This window comes from Papaver somniferum, unplaced genomic scaffold (assembly GCF_003573695.1).
Source record: "Papaver somniferum cultivar HN1 unplaced genomic scaffold, ASM357369v1 unplaced-scaffold_21, whole genome shotgun sequence".
NCBI lineage: Eukaryota > Viridiplantae > Streptophyta > Magnoliopsida > Ranunculales > Papaveraceae > Papaver > Papaver somniferum.
Window position 1 is genome coordinate 3056001 of NW_020631041.1, and position 12169 is coordinate 3068169.

The 12169-nt window shown below is 35.1% G+C and overlaps 1 protein-coding gene across 1 annotated transcript; it reads right to left on the minus strand.

Annotated features, from left to right (window-relative positions):
* Nucleotides 1-9071: 9071 nt before the first annotated feature.
* Nucleotides 9072-11713, minus strand: LOC113340268 (putative pentatricopeptide repeat-containing protein At3g49142). The gene has a single exon (XM_026585473.1). The coding sequence runs from the start codon at nt 11540-11542 to the stop codon at nt 9518-9520; it is 2025 nt and encodes a 674-aa protein (XP_026441258.1). The 5' UTR covers nt 11543-11713; the 3' UTR covers nt 9072-9517.
* Nucleotides 11714-12169: the final 456 nt, after the last annotated feature.

A 12169-nucleotide genomic window follows, 5' to 3' on the forward strand; every position in this document is an offset into this window, starting at 1 on the left:
GGGCTCCACCATCCATCTCACACGGTGTTACACCTGCAAATGCTCCAAGAATATTTTTTTCTGGCAACTGTGATCCGGTAATATAGTGGTTTAGTGATATCTTATCACCTACTTTTATTTCAGACTTACAAGTTTGCACCTATGCAAACAGTTAACTTCACTGAGTTATGCAACAGAAGACTTACTTAGATTTTTTTGTACCAACAATGTAGCCCATAATACAAAGGGGCTAATGTCATGTTTATCCTTCAACGAGTTGGGGGAGTAGTTTCGAATCAACATGATACTAAGGAAAACATGTAAGCCAACAAACTCTCTTTTATTAGCTTAAGGGGAAGAATACAAAATATGTCCAACCAATGTACTTACAAACTTATTCTCTAAGTATAACACACAAAAAAAACTCTCTACTGAAATGTGGTTCCTCTACGCATGAAGACTTACATTTTCAAAGGTTCTCTGGCCTATTTATAATGCCAAGAACCAGGGACAATCCATATGCAACTTAGTTGCACGCCCTATGAACATCCACCTGTCCATAGACAGTTCCGCTAACCGCCACTATTCCTTTTTAACTGCTAACTTTAGTGTTGGCTTGCACAAATTGTGCCTCATTTGTCTTGGAAGGTTAGGACATTCCAAACTCGGATATAAATCCACTTTATAACCGTCTCTAACTTGCACTCTTACTCTGGCATGAGTGTGATGCACACACACTCATAACTGACAGCTTGAAATCAAATCCGACAATCATTGCACTTCACTAAACTTGGCCCTGCCAATGTTCGGAAATGATTGTGCAACACTCAGCTTGGATACTTCCAAGTATTTTGCAATGGTTGCGCTACATTCATCCCGACCGCGTAGTTAGCTTATTTGGATGCCAACATCCAAACAATATGTCAATTAAGTCTTGACTTGCTTACTTCAACTTCATACTTCCTATACATCACTTGAATTGTTTTTTCCTGAGAAATTGACACCAATGGCGCATTTTGCAACTCAATTGTTGTATATGCATTGCCCCATCCTTGGCCAATGCTTGGTAATATTCCAAATCCATTTCATGACTTGCATTTCATTCTTTATTCATTCCTTGATCTAGGTAACCTCTGAATAAGTATATGCAACACTATCACATATTATTGCATGTACCAAGTAGCCTTTCTTGTCTCAACCATGTTGTCGCTACATCGTCGAATTGTGCATCTCCATCATCCAGGATACAAAATCAGTATTGCGCAGTCTTTGCGCTTCACTGATGGGACCGGTCATACACGGTGCATTCTTCAAGACAAAATTCCAGTATGTTAATCATTTCGTTGTTTTACTGCCGAAATCAAATCAGAAGAATAATTCAAGTTTGAAACAACTTATCTTCATGCGATAAATTTGAACCGGGAGAATTAATGTCATAAGAATCTACCAACCTATCTTTTTGGGGGGAGTGTTTTTGACAAGGGAAATATATGTAGCGCCCCCAAAGCTAGCAGCTGACTAATCCAAGATATTAACTAAATAAAGTGGCACTAAGGATATAAAACACTTACTTAAGCATTCAATTAAGAAATATGTTATAAAACTTAACCCAAAAACTAACCCCTCTCTGAAATATATATACAAGAATGCCTCTCAGATAATACATATTCCATTTTCATTTGGTTTACAAATAGAATATACAACATAATAAATATATTAGAAGTTAACCAACTAATGAACTCGACCCTTGAAGCTTTCGCTGCGCAACTCTGATTTATCTCTCAAACTGTAATTCGGAAAGAGTGAGCACATCATCCCTAAAAGGGACACCCAGTAGAAATAACATTTAACTTTCAAGAAATCATGGGAAAGACTTGGAAAACAATACATGTTTTCCCAAACATTAAAAAGTGAACAAGTCACTGAAGTAAACAAACATGTATATATACAAACTCCTTCTTGAAACAACTTATAATATTGATGTTGTGACACCGAATAGGTAATTTTGTGGTGTATCACCCTAGCCATATAATAAAAACTGAAAGTAAGTAGGTATCAATGTGAATGAGCGTATCCTATATACCACTGGTGGAAATTCTTATTTCCTATAATAATTCATAATGACAAACAAAACATTACAAAACCTTTCCAAATCATGGAAAGATTAAAAGAATCAACAGAAATATCATAATATAAATTAAACAATGCATGGGAATCCACAAACTGAAAATGCATGAGTTTGTTAAACATAAACTTTTGTAAAAGAAACAACAATAGTTTCAAAAGAGTTAAATGTAAATTCCCAAATCATAATTTCTCTGATTCGAATACAAACAACGTCCTAATTCTATACATCAACAAAACCCATCTCTAATCTTCCCCCTAAACTCCCAACTTCATTATCTACATCCTCTCTGAACTTTTCCTTGAAACCCTAATTATTCAATTCATCCCCGAAACATCTTCAAAACAATAATTAATTCAACACACCTGACTCTTCGTCTATTATTAACACGACATTCTCATCAATTTCATTCAAATCTGAAATCAATTGAAAACCCTAATTTTTAACCTTCTCTGATTCATAAAACCATCTACTTCTTCTTTAAAAATCTGCACAAAAATCACCCCTTCTTATCTAATGAACTTAGGTAATGATTTATCTCAAAACAAACTTCACTTTCATCTCTCGAAAATCAGAAACAGAAGAGAAGAGAACGAGGAGAAGGAAAAGAGAAGAATGGAGAAGAAACAAAAAAAAGGAATGAGTTTTATCTTCTTTTGGACAAGGCCGACAAGAATTTATTGGCACACCTAACACGTTGGATATGGGCATCCAAGTGGTTTATCTGTGAATTAACAATTTGCCGATGATATCTTATTTGATTTCCGATTGACATGTTCGACTAGTCCATTCCGCGTAACTTTTCGAGATCTGTCCAACGGTACTAGTTTCGTATCTAGATCGTTGTTGGATTAGTTTCTATTAATTAACGTTATTAGCGGCTAAGACATCTCTTGGCTAGTCTAATAGTGTTGACGAGCTTGGGGGTTTTTACAATATACTTGACTCATTTTTTTCTATAATCACCACCTTTGAAATTGAGCTTAGGTAACGTATGAATATCATGATGTTTTTTTAAAAGTTTTTGTGTTTTATCTTGAAGCCACTTGGTACTCAACCAGACGCTATCCTAATAATCGCATGTGAGATTTTATGGAGATCATCGGTGAATTTGATTAAACAACAATTTATCATAGTAAAAGAAATGGTAGCATAATGTAACTCTACCACTTTTCCTTACGAAGAAAAAAACTCCGAAAACCTTTAAAACTCCAGAGATCAAAAGGAAAGCCATGAATACATATATATCCAACTCTCTTTATCTGAGTTATTAGCTTGATTAATAAGAGCATCATCACTTCTCCAATACCGTAAAATAACTTTCGACTTAATTATATTTAAGAGTCCCGCTAACCTCAAAAAAAAAAATTCGAAAAGATCTTTAGACTTAGCTTTGAAGAAATCCTATTTACTATTGTTTCTATGTAATCTAAGATTACTAAACCAATTGAATTTTTCTCATCAAAACCAGTGGAAAATCTATGGAAGCTTACATGATAGTTCAAAACCTCCGTAACAATACCAAACTCTTCAACCAGCTGCATTTTCCAAACTTGATATTGAGAAGGAATATATAGAAAGTCATTATCTTTATGTTTTAAAGAATTTCTTATTTTTTTTATACAGAAGATCAGAAGAACTCCATTGTGAATCACCATAACTAGATGGTATACAAATGAAATGTTGGATGTGTTAAATAGTCCCACATCACCTAGGGAAACCTAGGTTATGTGATTAATAAGCCTTAGGCAATCCTATATATGCAAGAGGATATAGGTTAGTTAGGCTTGTGGATTTCTAACTTGGTATCAGAGCCACCATGTCCGTGGTTTCCGTACTATTTCGTTTGTGTATCCCTAATCGTTGAGGGTGGGTATTAAATAATATCATATCACCTAGGGCAACAAAAGTTGTGTACTTAATATAATTCTCGGGAAATCCTATCTTTGTAAGACGGTTTTCGATAGGCTTTTCGATTTCTAACTGTATGGAATTTATATATGGTTTAAATATAAAAAGCTTGAGAAAAAAATCCATGAGCATTGGACCACATTTCAATAAGTAAAACCTCCTGGTTGAATCTTCATGTCCATTTTCGATGATGTTTAACCAAGCAACCGCATCTGATGTAACATCACTCAACCAAGCAACATCAATTTCAGACAAAAATCCAATTTGAAAAGCCTTTATATCTATCTAACACTTTGATCAGATCTCTAAATCTACCTTTGGAGACCCAAAAAAGATCAAGTGATTTTAATTTTAAAAAAATCTGAATCGAGGATAAATAACAAAAAAGAAACGAAAGAAAATTAAAGTGATAACCAATGAGTCTCGGCCCAAAGGGGAAGATCAAAGATCCGTGCTTGGACAGCGAAGAAATTCAATTTTCACACTTCTAAAATGAATCAATCACAAGAAAAAAAAAACGATTAGGAGGCTGAGTTTTTCACTGATAAAGATCGTTAACTTGATCATTGTCTGATTTGTATATACTAAGAATTCATATACGCTTTCAAGCACAATAAATAAGTTATATAAAGCTGATTAATCTATTGACTCCGGAAAAATTATAATTCAAACTATTAAAATTAGAATAAATTTCTTCCCTGAAGTTTGAATAACTTGTAGGCGATCGAATTTTGATTTTCTGCCTGATATCCCAATTGTAGAGCATATACGCAGAAACTAGATGAATCTTCATAGGTTCATTTCTCTTTTCGGCGTTCACAAGTATTTCCAATGTAAACACAAGTGCTAGAAATATTTGTAGAACTGTAAGAAATTTTACTATTTCCATCGGTAATAATCAATCTTTCTTTTAAAATTGATACAAATTTGAGTGTGCATAAAGGTTTATACAATATAACCCCTATAATATAATAACATCGGGAACGGAAAAAATTATCAATTTATCGCGATATTAAATTATCGCATAAATTAATAACTATTAAAGAACGCGCGATTGGGGATACTAAAACTAATTGGGGATATAAATTACTTCCCCCAACCAAAAGTGTTTGTTAAGGGGTGTTTTTTGGGGGCGAAAATACGAAATTACCCTTTAAAATAATAAAAGCTAAATCAAACATAAAAATACCCTACTCCCTTTTATATTCGAAACATTTCTCACTCCCTTTCAAATTCCCTTCTCCTTCTCTGCTGGCTCCTCACTTTGAATTTTTTATTTATTTTACATTCGGTAGGGATGAAGACCATGCCATTAATGAGTGTCGGAATGGTTATTTAGGATGAACACCATGCCTATACTAGGTTCCTCAGTACCAGCATGGTTATTTAGGATGAAGACCATGCCGATACTGAGTTCCGGCATGGTTATTTAGGATGAATACCATGCCGATACTGAGTTCCGGCATGGTTATTCAGGATGAATACCATGTCGATACTTGCTATTTCAGACAAATTTTTTCTGTATGTTTTTTTCCTCAAACCGGTATGGTTCATTTGGGAATCGACCATGCCGGCACCACTACCAGCATGCTCGATAATACTTTTACCATGCCGGCACTGAGTTTTTCAGGCGTAACAATAGCGGATTCAATGAAAATAAAATAAAATTTCAATACATTAATACCTATACATGGGTAATTGGAGTACTTGTATGTTCATCTTGTTTACTTTCCTGGGTTGGTTCTTCACCTAAAGCTTCATGATCATAAATATCTTGATTTAATGTTGTTGCATCAACAAATTCAACGTTAATGATTTATAATAATCATCATCAAACTAACCTATTAACTTAACTAATTATAATTAACCATTAAACAGGATTAGTGAGGGGCAGATTAGAAATTAATTAAAATACATGGATGGGGGTGACCTTGCTTTACTATTTAAATCCCGTTTTTGTCTTTTTCCTTTATCCCCAAATTAATTTTAGTATCCCCCAATTGCGCGTTCCTATTAAATTATATATTAATTATTAATTTATCAAAATATTGTTTAATTCTAAAAAAAATGATCAACAAAATGAACCAATACACCTTATTCTATTGCAAATTATTTTTGTCATTGTAAGATTCGTTCAATAAATGACACCCCGACAAAAATCCAAGTGAAGCGTTAGATAATTAAGTAACTAGAGAATAACAAAATTTAATCAATTGATTGAATTATCACAGTGGAATGGATGTTGAATTTCTTGTAAACTTCCCTCAAAAAGATATTATTTCAGATTTGTTGACTGACGAAGAAATAATTAAGAGTGTCATGGTAAAATACGAAAGTGATGATGTGGAAGTCGAGGATGTAAGTGTAGTTACAGAGCCAGATTCCCGTGAACAAGTTGTCAAAGATGCAAAGATATTAAATAGGTTTTTATTGCATCAGGAAACGACAACACCAAAAACTCTTCTAATGTTAAGAAAAATCCAAGATGAAACTTAATGTGACATCAATTTTAAGAAAAACTAAGTCACAATTGAATCATTCTTTACCAAATTAGTAAAAATGTAAAACTAAAATGATATAAAATGGAGAGTTACTGATTTATATATTCGAAAGGTCCTGTAGAAAGCTAAAAGAAATATTATTTTATAAATTCAGCGAATTATTAATATAGCACGTTGGTCCCAAATCGGGATCGACAAGATTTATTAATTTATCGTGATTAGTAATTTATCGCGGATTAAACGTTCTACTGTATGTCTTTTATATTCCATATCTAGTTGTATTGGACAATATCTGTGCACATCTGCATACGGGTCAGGGTCGATACAGTGTAGCTATGATCCATAGCGGTATATACGTATCGGATATCCGGAGATACTGATAAAATGATTTACCCCGGGTTCAGGTCAACAGATGAAGATTCTATATGAACTATGATTTTGGGCATACTGAAATCTTATTAGGCATATTGAATAAAGACAAAAAAGGATGTGAAATAACAAAATCAGAAATCCCCTTAACCAAATTTCTTTTTAATGGCAAATCTACCCTTTACGTATTAGTGTTAGTAATCTGGATTAGTGATTAAAACTTTTATTTAGTGATTAAGATAATTTTCAGAATTATAAAGGTTTGTTTAGATGAAAAAATTTGAGGAAAAAAAATCAAAGTTTTTATTGAGAAGGAGATAAGGAGAAAGTGAGAAAAAATTTCTTCTTGATTCAATGGAGGATGAGGAGGGTCATTCTTCATCTAAAAAACGTAGGAAAATACATATCAACTACAACAATGATCCAGAAATGGATGATTTCTTAGATTGTGAGAATGATTTTAAACACAAACTCAAACTCAAACTCAAGATGATGATTTTTATGAGCCAAATCCATATGATGAATACATAGATAAAAGGAACCCAATGCTTCTAACACACACATACACTTTTATTTTATGTTTAATCCCATTTTGTAGCTTGAAATCATCAAAAAATTGTATTTTCCATCATGGTTCGGCGAACCAGGACTATGTTCGGCTTAAAAATATAAGCCGAACCCACTAAATTGATGAACAATTCGGCTAGCTGAATTTGTTTACGTTATACGCCGAACCTTCATTTTCCAACTTCCAACCTATTTGCAAGATCCTAGCTCGGCTTATATTAAAGTCTAATAAAAAGCCGAACTTATTCCTGAGAGTTAGGTTCGGTTCTTACTCTAAATATCGTATCAGCCGAACTATATATTTTTCCAAGTTCGGCTCATATTCAAAAAATCACATCAGCCGAACATGATACTGATTTTCCATGAAACACTTAAATTCATACACATTTAGGGGTTAGGCTTTTTATTACATATGTTTGCTATTGTGCAGCCTTTTCATCGGATGAACCAAACAAAAAAAGTGGAAATTACTAAAAGTGTTAAGAAAGTGAAGTCTAATAATGGAGAATACCAAGGTCCATATTAAACTCATTAAAATCAATTATATCTTATCTTCCAACTTCAAGAGAATGAAAAGACAAACACAACGCAAAAAGAATGAGGTCATTCCGACATCGGACGAAAAAGTTATGGCCAAAACAAGATCGAAAAACTTGAGTGTGCAAAGAGAAGGTTCGGCCGATAACTCAACAACACGAGCTAGCCGAACTTAGAGCCTGCAAATCAATATTTTCGAAGTGTTTACAGAGAGAGGTTCGGCTTGAAAGTGATCTAATCGAGTCAGCCGAACCTGACAACCACGTGGGGTAAATTTCACTTCTCAGGTTCGGCCGGGAAGGTTTGCAAGGTATTAGCCGAACCTGACACTGTTCTGGGACGTATTCAATACACATTTTGGGGTTCGGCTAAAAATTGACATTTGCGGTTTAGCAGAACTGTTCATAGACACTTTCAGGGTGAAATTTCAAGAGCAGTTCGGCTCAAAACTCAACTCAATTATCAGCCGAACCCGCTACTGTAACCGTCAAAAACACTAAGTTTTTAGCAATTTAACCCATTCAATCCATGAAAAACAACAAATAAAAGATTGGGTTTGTAAAGAATACCTTCTTATCCTCATTTCAGTATTTGGAGCTTCAAATGGTTGAATTTCCGATTCAATTTCCGGTTCAATTATAGTTTTTACACCTTCATCTTCAATTGGTTCTTCTTCTTTAATTCATGGATTAGAAGAGGATTTAGAACACCTGACGTTTGCTTTTTTCTTTGTACGATCCATTATATAGTTCAATTTAACCGATGATCGATTTTTCACGAATCGATAATTAATTACAGTGATGAAAAAAAATCTGAGAGAAAAGGAAGGTGGTTTAGCTGGAGGAAGAAGAAGAGATGTTTAGGATAGTTTATTTTTTGATTTTAGGTTTAATGGTATATAGGTAATTGAACTATCCAATAGACACCCCTTATAAGATCACCTAGGATGGGAAAACTATTTTGTATACCTTGAAAGTTTTTGGTATGCCTAAAATCATAGTTCTTCTATATTATGATCGTTATGATCCTTATATTTGAAAGCCCAGTTACCCCGGGTTCAGGTCCAGAAGTCGTCTGAGTTATGAGGCGCTCTTTTCAGCCCTTAATTGCATTGTTCCCAAATGGCTGTGGACCTGGGTTTATATTTCATGGCACGATGCATCAAGCCTTTTGACATACAAAAATGGGTGTCCCTCTCGCATGAAGAAAAAACAGAGAAATGTAGTATGCACCTTTGACATCTCTAGGAAGACTGAACAATGGCTTGAATATACGGTTGGATTCTAGGGTGAACCCATGGCTGACAGGTTTCATGTTCGATCAACCGCATTCTGTTTTAGGAAATGCACGGCACTTGAAGAAAACTTGTGACTTGGTAGACAGTTCAATCAATGCCAGACTTCTCTGTACGCCTCTTTGTTGTGTTCAAGCTGGTAAAGAATCACTATGACTACGATAGAGTAGTCTCCATCTACCCAAGTGTAAAGTAAGTGTCTAATGAAGATTTGGGTAACCTTTGCATAAAGTGTTACCAGTAATCCCCACATGAGCATTCCCCAACTCGGAAGTGGTGAAACCGGTTAGTGTCACGAACAATAATTCCACGTTCAGTGATCTTGGAGATGAGCTTAGCAGCAATATGACAGTCACCACAAATTGGTAGGTTCTTGGTAATCCTGATAGGTGACCCTGGCTCCGTATTTATCAATGCAAAAGCAATAGCTAACTTCTCACCGTGGATTGCTAAATGGCATTCTTTTTCTTCCTCCTCCACATCATGGAGAGCAGAATCTGTCTCAGGAACATACCCTAGTTCTTTCATTTTACCAAATAATACATCTAACTCGGCATAAATTTGTTCTGATTGCAGATGCGAACGGTCTCCAACTAGAAAACTATAAACTTTATTACCAAGCTCAACAACGCTGCAACCGGGCAGATTCTGGATTCCTTTGCTCTTCATGATCGACCGAACAGTTGTAACATCTTCAAATCTACCAGCTTTTGCATATATATTGGATAGCAACACATAATATCCAGCCTGCTCGGGAGACAACTGGAAAAGACGATCCGCAGCAACTAGCCCAATCTCCATATTGGAGTGAACTCTGCAAGCACTTAATAAAGCTCCCCAGATTCTCTCATTTGGTTCAAGTGGCATCTGCTTGACAAAATTATAAGCTTCATCGATATTCCCTGCACGACCTAAAAGATCAACCATACAAGAAAAATGCTCTATTCTTGGGACTATTTTGTATTCATCAGTCATCACTTTATAGTAATGCCGACCCTCTGTCAATAAACCCGAATGGCTGCAGGCAGACAAGACAGAAACAAATGCAATTTGATCTGGAATCAAACCGGAATCCAGCATTTTTGAGAAAAGATCAACCGCATCACGACCTTGGCCGCTCATACCATAAGCAGAAATCAGGGAAGTCCATGTAACAATATCCCGGTTTCTCATCTGACCAAATATTTTTCTCGCTTCTACTAAACACCCACATTTAGCATACATATCAATTAAAGCATTCTCCAGGACCAAATTTGGAGCAAGTTTTTTTCTGACAACATACTCATGAATCTTTTTTCCTTGCATGAAAGCTGATAAATCCCCACAAGCAGGAAGAATAGTAGCAATAGTAACAACATTAGGTTCTATTCCGTGAATTTCCATCTGCGAATAAAGCTCAATAGCTTCATCAGGCATCGAATTATTCACATATACGGCTATCATCACATTCCAAGAAACCAAACCTTTATCTGACATTTCATCAAACATCGCCTTAACGAAAGAAATATTTTCAGGTAAAGTACTTGTTATAGCTGGTGAGAGACTAGCCATAGTTCCAGCATCAGGCCTTAGTCTTTCCAACTTCATTTCTTTACAGATTTCCAGCGCTTCATTGAACCGCCCATTTTGGGCATACCCAGCAACCATAGAATTCCAAGAAACAACATCTCTTTGATTCATACCATCAAGAACCATCCTTGCTTCAAGAACAGAATCACATTTCCCGTACATTGCAATTAAGCCATTCACAACAAACAGATTTGAATCCAGTCCAACTTTGATAACAGCACCATGTATCTGAATCCCAACCTGTAAATTACTCGAGCAAGAACAAGCTTTCAGCACACAAGGATATGTGTAATTATCAGGCTGAATTCCATGACTAGATATGTTCTTATAAACAAAAATAGCGTCTTGAAAGTAATGATTGTTAACATAACTTCTGATCATGACATTAAAGAAAACAACATTTCTATCAGGAATTTCATCGAACAGTTGACGGGTAATTGCTGGTTGTTTACAAGCAGAGTAAGCTCTCATCAGTTTAAGACCCAAAGATGAATTCGAATTCAATTGATCATCAACTATGATCTTTGAGTGAAGCTTCCTTAACGTTAATAAATCTGGTTTTTTATCTAAAAACTGATTACACAACTCTTCAGTTAAAATTGGTTTCTCTGGTTTTGTGATTCTCGGGGAGAACTGAGTGGATGTTGTAAAGTTTCGAGCAACTCTGAAGATATTTGATTTAACAATCATCCTGGTGAACAGCAAACAACTCTTAATCCAGTACTCTATCAGAATTATACGTAGACCATTTATATTTTAAATTCATCAGACCTATCGGAAACTGATGATTGCTTACCACAGTTTCCTTCATCATCTCAATCGCCTACTATATTTGGCTAGCAAACATTGTTGAACGTGTAATTCATGAAAAATGTTCTATTGGCACTCAAAAATAAACTGGGCAACTCGTATATATTCTGTCTGCAATGAAAAATGGTACCCACCTTCGTAGACCGTGGAAAACAAAAAAAATCCTGGCATAGAAAACTATTTGATTGACTGGTGTTCAATTTGGTGATTTACTGCTTATATTTTTTTAGCCTCGCGTTTTTAGGGGCCACCCGAAAGGATTTAGGGGCCATCAATTTATACCCAGTCAAAGACTCTAGTTAAGGAATACCCTATATGATATTGAAGTTACATAAATACCCTTCTGGTAAAACTGTATAAAAACCAAATCAAAAAAAAATTGTATTCATTTCAACTCTTCTTCTTCCAGTTTCATATTATCTTCCGATTGTGGAAGAAAAAAAAACTTTCCCTCGTTCTTGTGTTCAACCGAAACATCGTCGCGAATCGTAAAATCAAAACATCGTC

Coding starts and splice junctions, on each gene's coding strand:
- LOC113340268 (XM_026585473.1), bottom strand. CDS start 11,542: ATGATTGTTAAATCAAATATCTTCAGAGTTGCTCGAAACTTTACAACA.